Consider the following 22,808-nt stretch of genomic DNA (forward strand, 5'->3'; position numbering starts at 1 on the left):
GCCAGGGCAGTGTTTATCCCCCGAGAGCCAGGCTGGCCTTGGTCTCCACTGCAACTGAGTGACGCTGTGGGTCAATAGCGTGGGGTCTCCCGCTGGGCCCTTCTACCTGCACCTGCAGGCTGGCAGGGCAGGGCTGGCTGGGGAGGTGGGGAGGCTCCCTCCCCCCAACCCCTGCCCCGCACTCCCTGCTGCAGCCCTGCCCCTCTCCCTGGGGAGATGCTGTCTTTAGACAGGAGGCCCCTTCTGACTCCTTTCTTGCCCCAGGAGGCAAGGGAGCCAGACAAGAGCTCCCCGGGAGTGGCCGGTCACGTCTTCACGTCTTCGAGGGTCTTCGAGGCAAAGAGCGTGTTTGCAGGGCTGCGACAGGTTAGGCCTCAGTGTCTGGCTCCTCCACCCTCAGAGCTTCCTGAGCCTCGTACCCATGCTCGCCAGGCACCTACAAGGCAGGACGGGGGAGGGGGAGTGAAGGCACAGCTCCCGGGGAGGGGCGTGTGCCCCGGAGAAGGAGCAGGCAGGGGAGGAAGGAGGCAGATTGGAGCCCAGCGGCTGGGGCAGGGGAGGAAGGGGCGGAGGGCGCGAGGGCCCTGGTGTCTCACCTCCCAGCACATCTGGTCCTCGTAGCACTGGGAGTCAGGGGGCGCGTCCAGGAAGGGCAGCTTCAGCAGGAGCCCTGGGGTGGGCAGGAGGACAGGTGTGGCTTCTCTGCCTCCCAAGCCACGGGAGTGAGATCAACATGGAGCCTGGCTCCGGCAGGGCATGCTGCACTTGCTGAACGCCTACTGTGTGCCAGGCCCCATGCACACGGTGCCCCTGCCCGCCTTCCACACAGGGGGTCACGGACCACAGCTGCCCAGCTCCCTGTGGCCTCCCACACAGGACATGCGTGGAAAGCGCTCATCCAATAAGACGCTGTGTGAATGACCGGGCTGCACCTCGCTGAGAGTGGGAGGATGGGGACACTGAGTCAGGTTGCATTTTGAAGGCCACAGGTCGAAGGCCAGACATCAGGGAGGACTGCCTGACCCAGGGCCAGTGGGCGGCCTGCCTCTGTGGGAGGCTTCGTGCTCTGCTCTCGCGGTGAGTCAGGCAGGCCCCCTTTGCTCACTGCGGCGCCCCAGATGGCTCAGCCCCGCCCTTCTGGGCCTCAGCCTGCGGTTGGGCTGCCCTCTAGTGGGTGGAGGGAGCAGCACAGGGGAGCCAGACCGGGCCAGACACGACCCCCAGGGGGCCCCAGCTCCCCTGGCACCACCCGCACCTGATGGAGGTTACCATCGCACAACCTGAACCCACAACCCGGCCCCTCGCCTGCTACAGAGTAAGTGCTCAGTAAGTACCTCAGGAAATGAATCAGTACCAAGGGCACAGAGCCCAGTGGCCCTTCCTCCCTCTTCTCCCCTCCCTCGAGCTCCCTAGCCCCTCAGCCCCAGCCAAGGTCACTCACCTCCAAGGACCCCACCTGCAGAGGCAAACAGCAGCGTGACAGACAGCCCGAAGAGCTGGTATATGGCCTGAGACGTGGCGCTGCGCTGGCCGTCAGCTATAAGTGGGAACACACTCTGAAGGCTGCAGGGAGAGATTGTGGAGAGCCAGGGTCGGGGGCTGTGAGTGAGACAGGGTGGGGAGGAGTGGAGGGCCAGGGCTGACCATCACACTGGCACTCCCTACTGTGGACACGAAGCAGCCAAAAGGGCCTCAAGAGAGCCTGAGCCCCGGCTCCAGGCCTTTGCTCAAGCCCAGGCCATGGCCTGCTACAGCCGCCCACCCTTTTATGCCAGCAGGCACCCACACAGCTTTCAAGATTCAGTGCGAAGGCCACTTTCACCTGCCTTTCCTCTGAGCCTCGTGTGCAAAAATAGATACCCTAACAGCTGCTTTGTTCCACGGACACTTTAGTAATACTCAACACTCTTGAAATCATTTGTTCACTGACCTCCCGCTGCACTTGACTGAGGAGCAAGAGGGAGTCTCTGAGTTGGTCTTTTTCACCCCAGTTTCCTTGGCTCCAGAAGATGGATGGATGGGCAGGTGGGTGGATGAATGGATGGATGAGTGGATGAGTGGATGGATAAGTGGGTAGATGGATGGGCTGATGGATGAGGGGGTGGGTAGATGGATGTATGAATAAGTGGGTAGATGGGCAGATGGACTGATGGATGGATGAGTGGATGGGTGGATGGATGGATGAGTGGATGGGTGGATGGATGGATGAGTGGGTGGATGGATGGATGAGTGGGTAGATGGATGAATTGATGGATGAGGGGGTGGGTAGATGGATGTATGAGTAAGTGGGTAGATGGACAGATAGATTGATGGATAGATGAGTGGGTGGGTGGATGGATGGTTGGATGAGTGGATGGATAGATGGAAGGATGAGTAGGTGGGCAGATGGATGGGTTGGTGAGTGGTGGGTAGATGAGTGGATGGATGGGTGGTGGGTGGATGGATGACTGGGTAGATGGATGAATGGGTAGATGGATGGATGAGTGGGTAGGTAGGTAGATGAGTAGTAGGTGGATGGATGGATGGGTTGTTGAGCGAGTGGGTAGATGGGTAGATGGATGAATGGGTAGATGGATGAATGAGTGGGTAGGTAGGTGGATGAGTGGTAGGCAGATGGATGGATGAGTGGATGGATGGAGGCAGACACCACTTTTTTGTTGTTGTTGGCCCACCGGGGAGGAGAGTGAGGGAGGCCACTTCAGAAAAACGACTGCAGGATGGATTGGGGGAAACTCACCCATCTCCATAAGCTTCATGGGTGGTCAGCCCCGTCATGAGAGCCCCCAGGAGGGCCCCCAGGACCCCTGGCATCCCATGGAGGTTGTGGACACCGCAAGTGTCTTGGATTTTGAGTTTTGATTCAAGGATGGGCTGGAGGACAAGACGGACAATCAGCGTTGGGTCTCCCACTCCCTCCCGACCCTGGGCCCATGGGAGAGGCAGCAGGAAAGGCACTGAAGGTTCCACGTTCACCCTAGGGCCCCGAGAGGCAAGTATACCGTGAAGAACTTGTACCCCAGCGTGGAGATGGCCCCAGCCAAGCAGCCAGCTGCCAGAGCACCAAATGGTGTCAGCATCATTTCACTGGCGGTCCCCACCACAACGCCTCCAGCCAGCGCTGCGTTCTGGACGTGCACCTGCAGGAGCAGGGAAGAACATGACCTCAGGGGGCTTTTCCAGATCCTCCTCACACTCACACTCACCTCTAGCTGCTGGAAGTCCCGCCACCTAACCACCAACCCTGCTATTGTCCTATGGTCTCCTCCCACTCTGCCTACCACCCCACCCCCAGCCCCTGCCAGAGCAGATGGAGTCCCCTGTGCTGGTGCCCTTACTGGTTGCCCTGGAGACTTCCTGGCAGGGTCTCAGAGCTCCCCGCCCCTCCCGTACCATGTCCAGCCGCCCATCCTTCCCGACCAGGGCCGACAAGGCAAAGGTGCTGAGGGTGCTGGCGGTCAGTGAGTAGTAGGTGTTGAGGGCCGTCCGGGGCTGCCCGTCCCCCCGTGATGTGAGCGCCGAGTTGAAGCTGGGCCAGAATATCCACAGGAAGATGGTCCCTAAGTGGTGGGCAAGCAGGCAGAGAGCGTGGGAAGTACGTGGCTCCCCCTACAGTATGGCATGTGTAACTGCAGGCAAACCACCTGCAGCCTCAGTTTCCCCTCTGTAAAGTGGGGTTGATGATGATGGTGATACCTCTAAAGTGAGGGTTAAATGAGGTGATGCATAGCCCAAGGCCTAGCAGGTCCTAAGTGCTCAACACATGGCAGCCAGTGGAGGGAACCAGCACGAAAGAAAACCACTTGATTGAAAACCACTGGGCTGAGTTGGGTTTTTGGTCTTTAAGTATCAGACAGGAAAAGACAAAGGACAAAGGTGACTGCATGTCAGGCCCTGTGCCGGGGGCAGGGGGGTGGTCCTCCCCATACCAGCCAGGAAAACCACTCAGATGCCCTCAACCCTCTATGCCCCCCCAACCACGGCAGTGCTCAGGAGGGCCTTCTGCTTGGGCAGCACTGGACACACCAGGCTTGCGTGTTTTGGGGCCAGCACACAGGACAAGGGGAGGGGCAAGGCTGAGGGCCCTACAGGGCCCTGCAGGGCCAGCAGGGTACAAGCCTAGGGACTGTGCTGTCCACAGGGTGTGGCTTCCCCCTGCAGCCCCGCAGTCTGCAGGAAGATCCACACCAACATATGCACCTCCCAGGGCCCGCGTTCTTGTCCCCGCATCCCACATGCTGAAAACAGGAGCTGGGAGGCAGAGGAGACCCGAGAAGGTCGCTCTCCAGGGCCGCCCGGAACTCGCAGGGCAGCCTTTGGGTTTTCAGCCGTGGGGGGGGGTGTCTCAGAGGGCAGCAGGTGCCGGCTCCCCTAGAGTTCCATCCGCTCCATTTCAGGACAAACCCACAGGTGGTGAGGAATACAAAAACCTGCCTCTCTCCTTAATGCGAGAGCGGGAGCTGTGGTCCCTAGTCCACACCTCTGTGACCAAATAACCCAGGTTTGCTTTTCCTGGCTTCTGTTTGTGAAGGCAGAGAGGCGCGCAGAGGCCGGTCAGAGAAAGAACAGGTAGTGGTGCTGGGACTCCCGGGGTGCGGGGACCCCACTGCTCCTGGAGGGTACAGGGGCTCCTGGGAAATCCAGGGTCCTTCGCAGCACGACAGCACCAGGGGCCGGCACAGGTCATCTGTTTGAAGGCCCAGATGCAAGGGCTATGACTATGAAAAGCCAACCTTGCCTGCAGTAGGGAGGGTGAGGCTTGGGGAGGGGGGAGGACGGCCAAGACCTGCAGAGGCTGCTGTGCCAGGCTGAGGGGTCCCGTTCCTAGTGTGGGGGCCCTGGAAGCGTGGACATCTTTCATTATTTATTTGAGAGATGGAGAGAAAGGGGGAGCACTCCCATCCACCCCATCACTCTCAGTCCAGGTCTCCCACCCGGGTGGCAGGAGCCCAGGGAGCCAGCTACTGGAGCCATCACCTGCCATGTCCAGGATGAGTATTAGCAAGAGCTGGAGTTAGAGGCCCAAGCCAGGCATGGAAGCCGGGGACCGGGACGCGGGCTGCAGGCTGTTAGCCGGCATCACAGTGCTAGGCCACGCCCACCTGTTCTGGAAGGTTTGAATCAGGGACTGAGGTAGCTTAGGAAAGGCCCCCGGCAATGGATCCAGGGCAGTGAGGACCCCACAGGGTATGAGTTCTAAGAATCTGGTCGGAAAACTCGGGAACATTGAGCGCCAATTCCTGGACTCAGAGCAGAGTCCCAAAGAGAATCGCGAGGACACCAGGCAGCACCAGACCTCACCAGGAGATGCCTGCTCCCCACCCCCCATACCGCCCCACCCCGGCGGGACTCACCGATCATGGCAAAGAGGTCCGAATGGTAGACGGAGCCCTGGCGGTGCTGGCTCTTCTCCAGGTGGGGCCTGTAGAGGACCCGCGAGAGGACCAGCCCGAAGTAGGCACCAAATGTGTGGATGGTCATGGAGCCGCCCGCATCTCTCACCTGGGGAGGACGGCGGAGATGGCAGGGGTGGGGGAGGTGGTGACAGTCCCTTCCTGGGCCGGCCTGGGGCTCCCCCGGCTCAGAACCCGGCCTCCACTGGCCCTCAGCCCATCCCGGCCCGGCTCTCACCCCCAGGAGAGACAGGAGCACAAACTCGTTGAGGCCAAACAGCGCCACCTCCAGGAGAGCCATGAGAAGCAGCTGCGCAGGCCCGGTCTTGCCCAGGACGGCGCCGAAGGAGATGAGCACGGCTCCAGCGCAGAAGTCAGCGTTGATCAGGCTGGGGTTGGGCGGAAGGGGGAGCATAGGGCCGGGGAGAGAGGTGGCTGCAGGGTTCCTGCCCGGCACGACACAGGGCAGCACCACGCAGGGTGCGCTGGGGCGGGGGGTGGGGGTGGGGGGGCTGGGAGCAGAGGCAAGGAGCACGAGCTATCGCCCGCAGGCAGAAAGGGTCACCAGTAACCTCGCCCAGGAGGTTCCGGACCGGCCGACCCCACCCACAACACGTGGAGGAGCCAGAACTTGAGCCCAGAGCTCCTCCAAACCCCACCTTTTTCCATCCAGCTACCCGACTGGTAATAGGGGCTGAGTGTGTGGGTCAAGGACCCGAGCAGAAATCAGGCAGCGAGGACAGAAATCAGCGGGCGGACCAAACACATGGGGTCAGCAGGTCAGGCTTTGAGCTGGGCGCCTTGGGTAGGGGCCTCCCAGATGGGCTTGGTGGTGGCGGTGGGGTCGGTGGGGAGGCACCGCTGCCCACCTCTCCATGCCGACATGGATGTGGCCGCCGTGGAAGGAGTGGAGGAAGCCCTGGACCAGTGTGGCCCACTGCAGGGCAAAGGCGCCCAGGAGGAAGGTGAAGCCCAGGCTGCTGTAGCCGTAGCGCTGCAGGAAGACCATAAGGAAGCCGAAGCCCACGAAGACCATGGCGTGCACGTCCTGGAAGCCTGCGGTGGGCAGGGGCACGGCGCGGGAGCGGGGCATCAGGAGCTGCCCAGCCGTGACCTATCAACCAACCTGCTGGGGGCCCCCAGCTCTCACTAGCTGGGACTGCTCTGAGGTGCAGCTGAGCCTGTAAAACTCCCCAGGCCCCAGCCACCTGTGCAGTCAGCCAGCGTGGGGCAGTGGGCCCAGACCAGGGCTGCTGTCTTGGGTCAGAGCAAGGGAGCAGAGCCTTCTGCCCTACCCCTGTGCTCCTTGCCTGCCCCTCCTCTCCCGCCATGGACTGCCTGAAGGGATAACCTGTGCTCCTCCCTGCACTCCCTGCTCAAATTTCTCTCTCCCTTTAGGCTGTTTTTCAACCTTTTCTTTCTGCCAGAAAGTCCTTCTTCTTTTTTATAAAGATTTTTTTTTTTTTATTTGAAAGGCAGAGTTACAGAGAGGGAGAGAGAGAGGGAGAGAGAGGAGCCAGGAGCCAGGAGCTTCTTCCAGGTCACCCACGTGGGTGCAGGGGCCCAAGGACTTGGGCCATCTTCTACTGCTTTCCCAGGCCATAGCAGAGAGCTGGATCAGAAGTGGAGCATCTGGGACTCGAGCCGACGCCTATATGGGATGCCGGCACTGCAGGCAGCGGCTTTACCTGCTACACCACAGCACTGGCCCCAGAAAGTCCTTGATGTCTAACCTCCATTCATCATACTTCAGAGCCTCTCTCTCCATTTTTTTACATGAGAACTTTTTTTTTCTACTTTAATAAACTTTTAGTTCCATTTCCCATGAGCTTTAAAATTTTTTTCTTTTCTTGTGAAATGTATTTGAAAAGCAGAGAGACAGAGACAGAGATCTCCCACTTGCTGGTTTACTCCCCAAATGCCCACAGTGTCTAGGGCTAGGCCAGGCTGACACCAGGAGCCCCAAACTCAATCTGGGTCTCCCATGTGGGCAGCAGAAACTCATTTAATTCATCACCTGCTGCCTCCCAAGGTGCACATTGGCAGGAAGCAGGACTCAAACCCAGACACTCTAATGTGGGATGGGGACATCCGAAGTGACATCGTCACCGCCACACCAAACACCGGCCTCTGTGCACGTTTTTGCTGTAAAAAGAGACCTCAAGTCTCTTGGAGAAAGAGGTAGATCATGTTTACAGCAGGTGATAATGGAATGAACCAAGGCCTTCAGCAACCTGCAGTCAACCAGATGCTTCTCCATCCATACATGCCTGTCCCTGCGGAGCCCCAAGATACCCCCAGCGGACCCCTGTAGACGACGTCCCCAGTCAGCAGGAAGTAGCCAGAGAGACTTATCATCGCCCCCTTTCCTATCATCAAAAGGTCGGGATGGTGGCTTCCTGTACTTCCGGGAATGGAGAGTCCCTACCTGTACTTCCGGGGAAGAAAAGTCCTTGTCAAGGTCCCTGCGGGTGCCTAAAGATCAACCAATGAGGATCAGACCCGCCTCAACCTTTAACCCCCACGCCCTGAATCTATAAAAGGAGCTCTCCCAATCTCTGACGCTCGACTTCCTGGCCCCTGCTCTGTTGGGACCGGGAAACCTTGCCCAGGAGCGGAATCCCAATAAAAGCTTCTGGATTAAAAAAATAAAAAAAAGAGGTAGATCATAAAGAAAAAAACCACGGTCATTTTTTATTTTATCTGAAGAGGCAACAACAGACCAGAAAATTAGCATTGAACTTGAGACTACAATCAATAACTTTGAGAGAGAGAAAAAAAAAACCTTTATGCTTTTTGTGTGTGTGGGTCTAGGGGTAGACAGGAAATCAGTCTGCAGGCAGAAGGTGCACTAGAACTGGAGGTCCCACTGGCTTCACTGAGGGTTCCCAACGCTGCCTGCTTCCCAAGTCGCCCAGATCTTAAAACCCATCAGAGAGTGCGAGGTGTCACATAGAACTCACAGCCTAAGTTCCCTCAGGCCTTGCTGCCCGACTTCCTTTGTGAACAGTGAAGAAGATGCCCTGTTTGTCCCAGTGTTTGTCCCTGTGCCCGAGGTCTCAGACGAGGGGGGGGTGGGGGTGTGTGTGGCTGGGCTGCATGGCTCAGCGCCATTGCAGAACTGGTCTTAAAGGGCAGTTGTGTTTACGTTTCCTGTCCCAGGCTTGTTTGGAACAAAAATTCAGCCCCTTGGACTTCCAGCTGGAGCCTCAGCACCCCGAGAGTCCCTTCCCTGGGGAATGTTCCACTTGGAGAGGCTTCTCCTTGGGCTCCGGGTAGGGGTCTTCAGGCTGGAGACAGGGGCATGGCTAAAATGACTTCTCAACTTTCCCTTTAAGGGATCTTTAAGGGGTCAGGATGAGCCTGCCGCCCACCCAGCCCAATCAATAACCTGACTTTCAGTTGAGTAGAAGATAAAAGCCCTGGAAGGTAAAGCCACTACCTGCAGTGCCAGCATCCCATATGGTGCCAGTTCAAGTCCTGGCTGCTCCACTTCTGATCCAGCTCTCTGCTATAGCCTGGGAAAGCAGTAGAAAATGGCCCAAGTTCTTGGGCCTCTGCACCAGAGTGGGAGACCCAGAAGAAGCTCCTGGCTCCTGGCTTTGGATCGGCCCAACTCCAGCTGTTGTGGCCATTTGGGGAGTGAACCAGCAGATGGAAGACCTCAGCCTCCCTGTAATGCTGCCTTTCAAACAAATAAAGAAATCTTAAAAAAAAAAAAAAAGGTAAAAGACCTCTGGAAGGCCGGCGCCGCTGCTCACTAGGCTAATCCTCCGCCTTGCGGCGCCGGCACACCGGGTTCTAGTCCTGGTCGGGGCGCCGGATTCTGTCCCGGTTGCCCCTCTTCCAGGCCAGCTCTCTGCTGTGGCCCGGGAGTGCAGTGGAGGATGGCCCAAGTGCTTGGGCCCTGCACCCCATGGGAGACCAGGAAAAGCACCTGGCTCCTGGCTCCTGCCATCGGATCAGCGCGGTGTGCTGGCCGCAGCACGCCGGCCGCGGCGGCCATTGGAGGGTGAACCAACGGCAAAGGAAGACCTTTCTCTCTGTCTCTCTCTCTCACTGTCCACTCTGCCTGTCAAAAAAAAAAAAAAAAAAAAAAAAAAAAAAAAAAAAAAAGACCTCTGGAGCCACCTCCTGCTCCTGCTGACAAGACCACACTGGGGAACAAGGTAGCAGTTACAGCCGGGGCTTCAAGGGTCTCACAAAGCTGGGGAGGGGACAAGGAGTGGGGCGGTCACTTCTCACGCCCCCACTCCTCAGACCTGCCCAGGAGGACCACGGGGCGGGCTCTCCTAGAAGAGGTCACAGCCTCAGGTCATGGCCACACCCCCGCCCCCACTCCTCCCAGCACCCCTGATCCTGACCACCCCCCCACTCCCCCCCCAGCCCTGGCTCTTTCCCTCTCGCTCTCACTTCCGTCACTTGCCTCATGGAGTTGGAGGCTTTTAGTGAGAGGGGCAGGAGTTGGAAGCTTTTAGTGTGAGGGGCAGGCTGCACACAGGGAATCAGAGCCCTCATGCTGGGCGGGCTCCATTCGTAAGCAGCTGTGTGATCCTGGGCAGGGCCCATGGCTGGCTCTAGCTCCACCGCTGAGCGAGACGGACCAGCCGGGCTGGGAGGGCTGTTGTCATCTTCTTGGCGCTGGCCAGGGGCCAGGGCTCGCTTTCATCTCCTGAATCAAGCGCAGTGACTACGCCTCCCCCTGGCCCTGACCCTGTCCCCGGGGCACAGGCACAGGTGAGGACCCGGCTCATCAAAGCCCCGGCTCTAGGGACCTCACACCTCCCTCTTCTCCGACCTTCTCCCATGGCAGGTGCAAAGTCCACAGGGATGGAAACAGCAAAAAAAAAAAAAAGGAGGGAACCCCACAGCTGGCTCTCCTTGCAGCCCAGATTGCAGTCGTGGGGTGCAGTCTGAGCTCCAGGGGGAGTTTTGAGGGTCTAGGTCAAACCCCAGGAGGAGCAAGCAGCCAGGTCAGAGCCCAGGACGACAGCTTACTGCTCCCCACCTCCGGACTGGGCCGCCCCCTTCTCTCTCTGGGCAAATGGATGTCCTTGAGCACCTGCCACTTCAGCTCTGCGCCTCTGTTTTTAAATGTGTGTATGTATGTATGGGAAAGGGAGAGAGAGAGAAAGAGAGAGATCTCGTATTCACTGGTTCATTGCCCCTGCTGGTCCACGAGCTGGGAACTCAAGCCAAGTCACCTACATGGGCTGCAGGGCCCCAAACAATCAAGCATCAGCCGCTGCCTCTCCCAGTGTGGACCAGCAGGAAGCTAAATCAGGACAGGAACCTCGGTGCTCCAACATGGCAGGCGGGCGTCACAAGCAGTGTCTTAGCCGCTAGGCCAGATGCCTGCCTCTGTGGCTCTCATTCTGATTCCAGCTTCCATGGTTCATCTTTTGCAGCCAGCACTGGGGATAGGAGGAATCCTAGCCTCTTCTCGCAAGATGGATGCTGATCGGGGCGGCACTGTGGCGTAGTAGGCTAAGCCTCTGCCTGAGTGCCAGCATGTCACATAGACACCGGTTCATGTCCCGACTGTCCCTCTTCTGATCCAGCTCTCTGCTATGGCCTAGAAAAGCAGTGGAGGATGGCCCAGGTGCTTGGGCCCCTGCACCTGCGTGGGAGACCTGGAAGAAGCTCCTGGCTCCTGGCTTCAGATCGGCCCAGCTCCAGCTATTGCAGCATTTGGGGAGTGAACCAGCAGCTGGAGGTCTCCCTCTCTCTCTCTCTTTCTACCTCTGAAATAAATAAATAAAATCTTTAAAAAAAAAAAAAAAAGATGGCTGTGGATCTTGATGCTTTGTGTCCAAGTCTCTTCCCCACCCTCTGTCCTCGGCATTGTCAGCATCATCTTGCTGGGGCTTAGAGGGGGTGAGGTGGGGACAGAGAGCCATCAGCTCTGCATACAGAAAGTAGGGTAATGGGGCCGGCAGCGGGTTAAAGTCCTGGCCTGAAGCGCCCGCATCCCATATGGGCGCCGGTTCTAGTCCCGGCTGCTCCTCTTCCAATCCAGCTCTCTGCTGTGGCCTGGGAAAGCAGTAGAAGATGGCCCAAGTCCTTGGGCCCCTGCACCCACATGGGAGATCTGGAAGAAGCTCCTGGCTCCTGGCTTCGGATCAGCTCAGCTCAGGTCCGGCTGTTGCGGCCATTTGGGGAGTGAACCAGCAGATGGAAGACCTCTCTCTCTCTGTCTCTACTTCTCTCTGTAACTCTGTCTTTCAAATAAATAAAATAAATATTTTTTAAAAAAAGAAAAGAAAGTAGGGTAATAATAGCCTGCGGGTTTTTGTGGGAGACGCTTGCACCCTAGGCTTTGTTTGATGCGTGTCCTTCAAACGGAGGCATCCTTTGTCCCATTGCTCAGATGGGGAGAACTGAGGCTTCGAAAATGCCTGCCCATTTGTGATGACGTCTGGGAGGTCTGGTGTTCCTACTCCTAGCTCCCCAAGGCCCGAGTCACAAGGCAGGGCCCCCAGCTTGAGGGAGAGGCTCAATCTGTCCCCATCAAAGGGTTAGCCTCTCCTGAAACCCGTTCTTGCTGCCTCCACCTATGAGGGTTTCACCTTGTCCACCTGCTAACGCCTGTTGTCTCTCCTGCCCAGCGGGATTCTCTTCCTGTGGTCAGGACAGCGCTGCTGGGAAAGGCAGAGGCTCCGGCACAGCCCAGCAGAGTTCAGTTGCCCACATGGGGGCGGGGGGGGGGGCGGGCAAGGGAGCCATTCACGCTGTCACTTAGATCCAAGTGAAAATCCTGGCTCCTCCACTTCTGGCTGCGTGACCCTGAACCAGTCACTCAACCTCCATGGGACTCAGTTTCTCCACTTTTTCTGCCTCCTAGGCTGAGTGAGATCGTGCCTGTGCCAGCCTCAGCACAGTACCTGGGACCCTGCGGAAAGGGTGTTAAAATCCAGGGCACCTTCCCCTTCCTCCCAGAGCAACAGGACCCCCCACCCTGCCACGGACAGGTCTGGGCACCCAAGTGCCCCCTCCCCACAGAGTCCAGGGAGCTCCAGATTTTTGCTCCCGCGCACCCGCCCCCGCACTCACTTGGGTAGCGAAAGTAAAATTCATTGTCCGCGTTACTGTGGTTGCCCCCATGCCAGAGGGCAGCGTCGGTTTGCTGGTCGTAGCGGACAAAGATGGCAAAGAGAATGGCAGTGGCGCCCTGGAAGAACAGGCATAGCAGGGGCAGCAGCAGTCGCCGGCCCGCGACGCGGCGGGGAGACTTCGCCATGGGACCGGGTTCGTGTTGGCGCCGCGCACCGCGGGGCTTGACTCCCGGGGCAGGCTCGGCAGGTTTAGCCCCGAGAGGCCCCGCCCACATGGGGCCCCGCCCACGGGCCCCACCCACAGGGTACCGGTCCACTGGAGGCCGCGCCCTCAGCCGCTCCTTATAAGATGCACCCAACGTGAAGAGGGGACAGCGGGGGGGGGGGGGGGACTAGGCCCCCAACTTGGCCTGGAGGCAAAAGCTGGGAGGGCTAGGCGTTGGGACCCCCAGGCCCCGTCTGCTTGGCCCAGCTGAGTCGAGCACTATTCTGGTTGGAACAGGTCCGCGGAGGCGCTCCTGTGCTCCGCTTTGCTGGGGCACAGCTGTGGTCATGCACCCCTCCAACTTGGTGTTAATTTGGGGAGCGGCTCCCAACCTGCCTGGCCCCTGCAGGGTTAAGCAAGCGTTGAGGGGTTGCTCAATCTTTTCCCTCCTGAGAACAGAGATGGAGACTGAGATAAAAGCCTCCGCGGGCTTGACGATTAACCAACCACGCGGGGGCTGCCTGCGCCTCTCCACCTCGGCCTCTGCCCACTGTGCCCCTCCTTCCTCACCGCAGTAGGCTGAGCGGGCGGAGCTGACACCCTCCGCGGCCTGGGACGCACCTGCAGAGGGAGAGGCTGCAGGGTCTTCCTGCTCAGGAGACCCCAGGAACACAAGCCAGATACGCATCTACCCGGGCCCCAGTATAGACATTTCCTGAGAGCTTCCTGTGAGCGAGGCGCCCTCCAGGAGCCGCTGTCCAGTCCGGAGATGGACACTCGGGAGGGATTCGGTTACCTTGGGGGTAAGTATGAGACCCAGGGAGGCCTGGAAGCTGTGGGGCCCAGTAGGGGGTCTGCACAGCCCCTGAGGGTGGGAGCAAGGGAGGGGCCATTTCCGGGGCGGGGCGGGGGGGAGGCCTTCTGGAAAGACCACCTGGGCAGTGGGCAAGTGGGGAAGGAGGAGGGCACTTGTCCCAAGCTGTCATCAGCACAGACAGAAGCCTAGCAGTGGCAGCGGAGTGTGCAGAGGGGGCTGGCACTGTGGTGCAGCGGGTTAAAGCCCCTATCTGCAGTACCAGCATCCCATATGGCCGCCGGTTCGGGTCCTGGCTGCTCCACTTCCCATCCAGCTCTCTGCTGTGGTCTGGGGAGTGGGGGATGGCCCAAGCCCTTGGGCCCCTGCACCTACAGGGGAACCAGGAAGAAGCTCCTGGCTCCTGGCTTTGGATAGGCCCAGCTCCAGCCATTGTGGAGTGAACCAACAGATGGAAGACTCTCTCTCTCTGCCTCTCTGTAACTCTGCCTTTCAAATAAATAAATAAATAAATGTTTAAAAAAAAAAAAAGAGTGTGCAGAAACTGAGGCTGGGGTGAGGAGTCGGGAGAGGCCTTGAAGTCTTCTACCCAGTGGGTGCTGGGCCCCTGCAAGGTTCTGGAAAGGGGGGGGGCTAGCACTGTGGTTCTGACCCTCACATCTGTAATCCCCCAGGGGGCTCCAAAGAAGGGGAGCTGAAGGCCCCTCTCAGTGGAGCTGGTGGGAGGGGAAGCCCTCTGTCTACACTGCTGCTCCTACCAGCACCCCCGTCTGAGGGGGCTGTTGTGTGGGAGGGGCCTGTGGCAAACCCAGGCCTAGAAGAGCTGCCATGCCCAGGGTCACAGAACCCACACAGGGGGCAGCACCTCCTAGGAGCCAGGCTGTCCCTTCTTGTCCGGTTCCGCCCTTTCCCCTGTTGTCCTCACTTCGCACAGGCTTGAGGCCTCGTCCAGCACGTTTGCTGGGGGATGGTTGGGTTCCAGGTCTCCAGTCTTCCTCATCTGAAGGCGCAGCTGGGACACAGGAGGGTGCTGGCTGAGCAGACTCTCAGGGCCACTGTGGTCCCAGGGACCCTCACTACTTGGTCAGCAGGAGGGCTGTTTCCTAGCATCTCTGGTTAACGACTCAGCATCTGGGGCCCCTCCCAGGCCCAGCCTTCTGCCCCAGAGACACTTCCCGAGCCCTGGTTGGAAGTGGGGGTGGCTCCGGGCTGCCCAGGTAAGGAGTGGACAGGCCCTGGAAAAGAGTCCTCCCCCTTTTTGTAAAGATTGGCAGAGTTACAGAGAGAGAAAGAGAGACAGGGGTGGGGGATTCTCCATTTGCTGGTTTACTCCCCAAAGGGCTACAATGGCTGGAGCTGTGCCAATCCAAAGCCAGGAGCCAGGAGCTTCTTCTGGGTCTCCCACATGGGTGCAGGGGCCCAAGGACTTGGGCCATCCTCTGCTGCTTTGCTTTCTAGCAGGGAGCTGGATAGAAAGTGGAGCAGCCAGGACTTGAACTGGTGCCCATATGGGATACTGGCGCTGCAGGCAGGGGCTTTAACCTGCTGTGCCACAGCGCCGGCCCCAAGAAGAGTCTTTAAAAGCTGCAGAAGCAAGGAGAGCAGGAGGAACGGGCCAGCCCTTTCCAACCCTTCCTGGGAGCCACCTCCCAGCCTCCAGCCTCCTCGTTTGCATGGCATCTGTGATTCCCTTTGAACCCCTCTGGATGTCTGGTTTTCGCTCTCCCATGCTGCTCATTCATCCGTTCTGTACACATTCACTGAGTGCCAACTCTGAGCCAGGTCCTGGGGCTGTGAGATAGGTTCTAGTCAAGCTGTGCCACAGGGCTGGGTCCTGGGGCCCCTGCCCTGGCGGTGGTCAGCCCCTTTATTTGCTGGGCTATCAGGGGGTTCAGAGGGAGCCCCGAGAAGGCCCACAAGAGCCAGGCCATCCTCTGGAGAGTACACTTGGAGACCTTTGGACAGCAGCTGTTTGCCAACTTGTCTGCAATGACACTGACATTTGACTATTAGTGGGTGCTAGCCAGTATGGGCCCTGGTCCAGCAGCGAGACTCTGTCATTTGGAGAGTCTCCCTGGCCCATGCTACCCCTCTGAAGGCTCCCCTGCAAGACCACCAGCTGGGAGGGCTCTCCTGGCCCACCACCCGCCAAGCACTGTGGAGAGGCTCAGTCCATGGTGTTCTTCTAGGTTGCCAACCAATGCCAGGGGTGTGGGACCCTGGCCCTGGCAGCTCTGGCAGAGTGGTGGGGTGCTTCACCTCTCACGCCTCCCTCCACCCCAGGCCTCCTCTGAGGGCCCCTTACTCATTTACCAGCTCCTGTCCTTCCTGCCTGCCTGAGATCCACCCAATCTCTGACCTGTCTCCCGCTTTCAGCTGTGACCAGCCAAGTGTCTAAAGCGTAGCCAAAGGGACCACAGGTGTCTGCTCCTGCCCGGGCCTAGACTGGCCAGGCTGTCCCTGGAGGCCACATCTCAGAGGTGACTGAGTAGCTTGGGGTTGCTTGGAGCTACACGGACCTGGGTCATTTTCTCTCCACAGGCTCAGGAATCCCCAAAACCACTTAGATCCTTTAGCTCCCCTGAGCCATCCCAGTGCTTAAGGGAGGAAAAAGAGAAAAGCAGCAATGCACCAGTCAGAAACAGCTTCATTTATTCACCACATCTGTGTTATGTGACCTTAGGCAGGGTACTGGGCCCCCTTAGAGTCACCTTTTTCTATTTTATTTTATCTTTTTAACAAAGATTTTATGTATTTGAGAAGTAGAGTTACAGACAGTGAGAGGGAGAGACAGAAAGGTCTTCCATCCGCTGGTTCACTCCCCAAATGGCTGCAACAGCCAGAGCTGGGCCGATATGAAGCCAGGAGCCAGGAGCTTCTGCATCTCCCACACAGGTGCAGGGACCCAAGCGCTTGGGCCATCTTCTGCTGCTTTCCCAGGCCACAGCAGAGAGCTGGATCAGAAGGAGAAGCCAGGACCTGAACAAGCGCCCATACAGGATGCTGGCACTGCAGGTGGAGGATTAACCTACTGTGCCACAGCGCCAGCCCCAAGTCTGGTCTCCTTATCTGCGGGAGTCATAAATTTCCTTTGTGGAATCATTAGGAAGATTTCAAATAACTGATGTACATTGCTGCCATTTTTCTAAGCATTTGACAAATGTGGTGATTATTAATTCCAATTGGCTAAGCAGAAGGGGGTGGCAAATGGCTTTTCTTTTTAAAAAGATTTATTTAATTTATTTTATTTTATTTTATTTATTTTAAAGGCAGAGGGAGAGAGAGAGAGGGAGAGAGAGAGAGAGAGAGAGAGAGAGAGAGAGAGAGAGAGATATCTTCCATCTGCTGGTTCACTCCCCCAAATGACCACAACAGGCAGGGCTGGGCCAGGCCAAAGCCAAGAGCCAGGAGCCAGGAGCTACATCCAGGCTTTCCATGCAAGCAGCAGGGGCCCAAACACCTAGGCCATTTCTGTCACTTTTCCCAGGCCATTTAGCAGGTAGGTAGATTGGAAGTGGAGCAGCCAGGACACAAACCGGCGCCCATATGGGAAGCTGGCACTGCAGGCGGTGGCCTTACCTGCTATGGCAGTGTGCTGGCTCCTTGGAACCCAACTTTTTGAGCCATCACCTGCTGTCTCCCAGGATGCTCCTTAACAACAGGAAGCTGGATCGGAAGCAGAGTAGCTGGGATTTGAACCAGGTACTCCATTGTGAGCTGAGGGCGTCGCAAGGGGAAGCTTAGCCCTCTGCGCCAGGGTGCCCACTCCTCAGTCCTCAGTTCATGTAACTAAAGGGGTTCAGGCAACTCTCAAGTGGTCCCTACGAAGGAAAAACAGGAGGGAGTCCCAGGGTGTGGAGGGCTTGCTTCTAGAAATGAGCTACACGGATGTGGCTGCAGTCAGAGGGGATGAGGGGATGCAAAGCCACAGCCTCACCCCGGGTCTCTCCTCTACTTCTCCAGGGGATTCCAGCACCAACAGCAGCACCACCAAACCAGCCAAAACCATACCGCACCCCGGACGGCAAGGCGAGCTGACGGACAGCCTGCCCCTTCCCTCTGCCGGGAGCTGTCCTGTCTAGGCACCCCGGGCTTAGACCTGGCTCCTCTCCAAGGCCAGCTTTGGCCTCTCCTGCAAATATCCAGGGATAGAAAAAACCGTCAAGGATGGAGGTGACATCTTCTCTGCCCAGGACCTGGGATGGGGGGGTGCGGGGGGGAGGGGTGGAAGAGGTCCCCACAGCAGGGCGGGAGGGGCGGGAACGGAGGTGGGGAGATGGGTGCTTGAGGCCTGGTAGGAGTTGCTGGCTCCCAGCAGCCTGTGGCTGTGGTGGGGATCAGAGCGGCTGTGAACACAGCAGGACTCCATCCCCTCTTGTGCACATCTAGCCCCCGGGCTTCCTGCAGTCCCGCCAGCAAGCCAAGCCCCTGAGACACAGGGGTTTGTGATGGGGGGTTCTGGATGCTGCTAGGCAAAGCCGTAACTGCTCGGTGGTTCCTTTAACAGCTGCTTGGCGAGTCAGACGGGCGAGGTACGGCAGGCCTGCCTTACGCACTGCGGGCACAGCAGTGGACGGCAGACACTGCCCTCGTGCTCCTGGAGCACACGGAAGTCCCTCGGCTGGCGTAGGGGCTTTGACAGAGGCAGAGCAGGGTGAGAGGGTGGAGGGGCAGGGGAGCTGGCCAACTGGGTTATAGGGAGAAATGGGGAGGAGGTGAGGAAGGGAATTTGTTTAAAAGCCTGTTTGTTTATTCTTTTTTATTTATTTGAAAGGCAGAGAGAGAAATGTTCCATCCTTCGGTTCACTTCCCAAATGCCTACAACGGCCGCTGGTGCTGGGCCAGGCAGAAGCCAGGAGCCAGAAACTTAATCCTGGTCTCCGGCATGGGTGTCAGGGCCCCAAGTACTTGAGCCATCACCTCCCAGGGTGAGCGTTAGCAAGAAGCTGAATGGTTAGTGGAGGTGTGACTCCATCTGGAGATGCGGGTGCCCCAGGCCAGGCCAAAGTGCTGCACCACCACAGCTGCCCAAGAATCTCACCGAGTCCTAGGAGGGGTGCCCCAGGCAGAGGAAGCAGCAGATGCAGCGCTCCGGAGGTGAGAGTGTGCAGCCTTGACGGCGGCCAGAGGAAGCGGCCCCCAACATCCAGATCTCCACCTGCCCCTCCCCGCTGGGGTCCTATGGGGCCTTCTGTGCCATCTGGGCCCATCCCCCGGGGGCAGCCCGCCACCTGGCGGCAGAGTGCAGTCAATACATCGCTTTCCGGCACCTTCAGCCTGAGCTTAGAGCGCCAGCTGGCGCCGCCGCTCAGTCCGAAGCTGCGGAGCCGCGGGTAGAGCCGGGGCAGCGAGGCACCGCACTTCCACCCCACCACGGGCACAGAGCCCCCCGTGGCTGGGCTGTGCCCCCTGGCTGGTCTCTGTCTCATCCTTTCTTGGATCAAGTTGTAAGCAGTATTCTTCTCACTTATTCATTCAATAAATATGTATCTACTTAAATGTTTGTTAGTCACTTCAATATGCAGCAAATATGTTTTGAAAGCCAGCTATGTCTCAGGCACTGTTCTATTTTTTTTTTTAAGATTTATGTTATTTATTTGAAAGGCAAAGTTACACACACACATGGAGAGAGGGAGAGAGAGAGATCTTTCATCTACTCCCGTTTGGGGAGTGAACCAGCAAATGAAGACCGCTCTCCCTCTCTGTCTGTAACTCTCTCAAGTAAATAAATAAATTTTAAAAAGAAAAAAAAAGTCAGAAAATGAAAGATTCCCAGAAGACCCTGTTTTCAGGAAGGGAGAGGTGGGCTGGGGGTGGGGCTGGAGCCAAGACAGCATCTTGTAGAATCTCTCCCTCCCAAATTCCATTCCTCCCAGATCTGAGCGCACCTGGAGCCCTGAGTCCAGTTAGCAGGGCCTCGTGGGAGGCTGGGAGGCTGGGTGGCCTGGAAGGAGGAGGGCCAGGGATAGGAGGTGGAGCAAAGCCGGTCCTCATCTTCCCCGTGGGCTCAGGGGAAGCTGTGGGAGTCAGAACCAGGCCTGGGGACCAGAAGAGCCTTCTAGCGCCCAGACCTGCTGCTCTTGGAGGCTCGGCTGGAAGCAAGGGGACTCCTGGCAGGGGGATTGCAGACACGGAGGGGTGGGGCTTACAGCACACCCAGCAGAACCACTGCAGTGTGCCGGCAACGTCTACCAGATTCCCACAGGCCCTGCACAGCAGCGTCAGCTCCCCCCGGGAACCACACTGGCCTGGAGGACCCGGGAGCAGGGCCTCAACGCTGACTGCCCATCAGAATCCCCAGAGCTATGGGAAGGGCTTTGAAAAAATATGGGTGCCTGGCCCCACCCCCGTAGGTTTGGGTAGAGTCCCAGTGCCCGAGTGTGTTGGAAGCCCTCCAGATGATTCCACTATAGCTGGAGCTATAGTGGCTCATCCTCACCCAGGAACTTGTTGAAAAAGAGAGTTACTGGGGCCGGGCACTGTGGCGCAATGGGTTAAGTCGCTGCTTGTGACGCCAGCTCCCCACATCAGAGTGCCTGTTGATCCTGGCTGTTCTGCTTCCAATCCAGCTCCCTGCCAATGCACCTGGGAAAGCAGCAGAGGATGGCCCAAGTGCTTGGGCCCGTGCACCCACGTGGGAGATCCTGACGAAGCTTCTGGCTCCTGGCTTTGGATTGACGCAGCTCCAGCCACTGCGGCCAATTGGAGAGTGAACCAGAGGATGGAAGACACCTCTCTCTCTCTGCCTCTCCTTCTCTCTCTGTAACTCTATCTTTTGAAAGAATAACATAAAAACCTTTTAAAAAAATAAATATGAGGGGCTGGTGCTGTGGCGTACTGATCTAAGCTGCTGCCTGCAGTGCCGGCATCCCATATGGGCGCCAGTTCATATCCCAGCCTCTCCTCTTCCGATCCAGCTCTCTGCTGTGGCCAGGGAAAGCAGTAGAAGATGCCCCAAGTGCTTAGGCCTCTGCACCTGCATGGGAGACCCGGAGGAAGCTCCTGGCTCCTGGCTTCCGATCAGCCCAGCTCTGACCGCTGCCACTTGGAGAGTGAACCAGCATACCAAAGACCTTTCTCTTTGCCTCTCCCTCTCTCTGTCCTACTTCTCAAATAAATAAATAATCTTTAAAAAAATAAACAAATAGGCCGGCGCCACGGCTCAACAGGCTAATCCTCCGCCTAGCGGCGCCGGCACACCGGGTTCTAGTCCCAGTCGGGGTGCCGGATTCTGTCCCGGTTGCCCCTCTTCCAGGCCAGCTCTCTGCTGTGGCCAGGGAAGGCAGTGGAGGATGGCCCAAGTGCTTGGGCCCTGCACCCCATGGGAGACCAGGAGAAGCACCTGGCTCCTGCCTTTGGATCAGCACGGTGCGCCGGCCCTGGCGTCCATTGGAGGGTGAACCAACGGCAAAGGAAGACCTTTCTCTCTCTCTCTCTCTCTCTCTCACTGTCCACTTTGTCAAAAAACAAAAAACAAATAAATAAGTCAGAAAGAGAGTTCTCGGGTCTTGAGTGGTTCTGCTGAATCAGAAACTCGAGGCGCAGGGCCCAGCGTTGTGTGTTTCGTAGCAAGCCTCTGGGCGACTGTGACCATACCAGAGCTTAGAGCTCAGACCGAGGGGAGCTCGAGGCCTTTCCAGCCGCAGGAGTCTCAGTCCTCTGGGAGACAGAGGGCCGCAGTCAGCTGTGGTCCTCACCCAGCTGCGGCCTCGTGGCTCAACCCACCGCAGGACAGGCCAGTGGGTCCTGAAATCACCGCACAGAGCCACTACGGCAGTGCCGCGTCGTTAAATGCAAACACCGGGAGCCACCCACGCCGAGACTCCTTCAGCAGAGCGAAGGTGAGCTCAGCCCCACCAGCCTGCTGCCTGCATCCCCTCGCTGCTGCTGTCTGGCTCCCCAGCGCCCGCCCTGGGGTACCTGGGTAGTCTCGTGGTTTTCTTCCCATCACCAAGAGCTGGGCTCCAGGTCGAGGAAGGCCGGGCCCACCCCGGAGGGGCTCAGCTAACCCAGGGAGGGGCACGATGACAATGTGAGCTTGTGCACTACACACTCCGGGTCCTGGGTACTGTTTCATCCGGTGGCAAAAGGCCGCCCTGTCGGCTGTGGGGGCTGGGAAGGCCAAACCCCTGTGTCAGGCGCGGGGCTCATGTGGGAGGGTGGCTGTTTAGGACTTGGCCCTGGAGGCTCAGACTGGGGCTAGAAAGCTGTGAGCATCCTGAGGTTTCCAATGGCCAATTCCACCCGGAGACACAGCAGAGAGGGAGGGACCCAGGCTCTGGGCTTTTCCCTAGGCGTCGGAGCAACTAAAAAGCCCCAGAACTGGAAAAGGAAGGAGTACAAGCTGGCCCCTGCGAGGTAGCAGGCGGGAAGAGGAAGAGGAATTAGAGAAATCTCAGCCTCACCGAGGTGGAGGCCACGAATCCTGCCGCGCCAGTCAGCCACCTGCGAGTTCCATCCTTGGATTCTGAGCTGTTGTCATGAGGATTTCCTGGAGGCACTGTTGCTTACTGTAACAGACCTCGTCCCCAGGTTCTCTGGGCCCCACCCCGTCCTCCAGCCAGAGCTGCGGCGGTTTCCTGCAGACTTCAGCCCGTCCGATGCAGGTGTAACCGGACAGTGTTTCACCTGGGACTCTGAGCCGTGTCGTGTGCATTCTATTTCCCACCCTGGGGCGTCTGTGCCACACAGCTGCTGTGACACATGCACGTGCACCCTGGAACCGTGAAGGAGTTAACAACAGTGGGCATGCTCTTTACCTGTGGGGGTCAGGAGCTAGACTTAACACCCCCCCCCCTTTACAGGGCTGGTGCTATGGCCTAGCAGGTAAAGCTGCCACCTGCCCTGCAGTGCTGGCATCCCATATGGGCGCTGGTCCAAGTCCCAGCTACTCCTCTTCCCATCTAGCCCGTTGCTATGGCCTGGGAAAGCAGCAGAAGATGGCCCAAGTGCTTGGGCCCCTGCATCCATGTAGGAGACCCAGAAGAAGCTCCTGGCTTCTGGCTACAGATAGGCACAGCTCTAGTCGTTTTGGCCATTTGGTGAATTAATGGTGAGTGGAAGACCTCTCCCTCTCTCTCTCTGCCCCTGCCTCTGTCTCTGCCTCTCTGTAACTCTGCCTTTCTAAAGAAGAAAGAAGGAAGGAAGAAGGAGGAAGGAGGAAGAAGGAAGGAGGAGGAGAAGGAGAAGAAGAAGATTGGGGGGCGGCTGGCACTGTGGCATAGGTTAAGCATCTGCCTGTGGTGCCAGCATCCAATATGGGTGCTGGTTCGAGTCCCGGCTGCTATACTTCTGATCCAGCTCCCTGCTGGTGGCCTGGGAAAGCAGTAGAAGATGGCCCAAGT

The 22,808-nt window shown here is 58.1% G+C and overlaps 1 protein-coding gene and 1 long non-coding RNA gene across 3 annotated transcripts; one reads left to right on the top strand and one right to left on the bottom strand.

The window, feature by feature from the left end:
* Positions 1–158: 158 nt before the first annotated feature.
* RHBG (Rh family B glycoprotein) lies at positions 159–12,696 on the bottom strand. Its single transcript, NM_001082136.1, is given in 10 exon segments — positions 159–436; positions 597–670; positions 1,442–1,563; positions 2,738–2,871; positions 3,000–3,137; positions 3,391–3,557; positions 5,352–5,499; positions 5,629–5,779; positions 6,260–6,446; positions 12,444–12,696. Coding segments are annotated over 10 exon segments (1,377 nt in total). The 5' UTR covers positions 12,631–12,696; the 3' UTR covers positions 159–367.
* Positions 12,697–13,202: 506 nt separating this feature from the next.
* LOC149125492 (uncharacterized) lies at positions 13,203–20,925 on the top strand. Of its 2 annotated transcripts, none has more exons than XR_016210567.1 (3): positions 13,203–13,453; positions 17,428–17,637; positions 20,034–20,925. It is a non-coding gene; the product is annotated as an uncharacterized LOC149125492 (long non-coding RNA). The 2 variants fall into 2 exon arrangements; XR_016210566.1 differs by lacking the exon at positions 20,034–20,925 and adding an exon at positions 17,972–18,959.
* Positions 20,926–22,808: the final 1,883 nt, after the last annotated feature.

The sequence above is a fragment of the Oryctolagus cuniculus genome, chromosome 7 (assembly GCF_051225735.1).
Source record: "Oryctolagus cuniculus isolate XC-2025 breed Fujian yellow rabbit chromosome 7, ASM5122573v1, whole genome shotgun sequence".
Classification (NCBI taxonomy): domain Eukaryota; kingdom Metazoa; phylum Chordata; class Mammalia; order Lagomorpha; family Leporidae; genus Oryctolagus; species Oryctolagus cuniculus.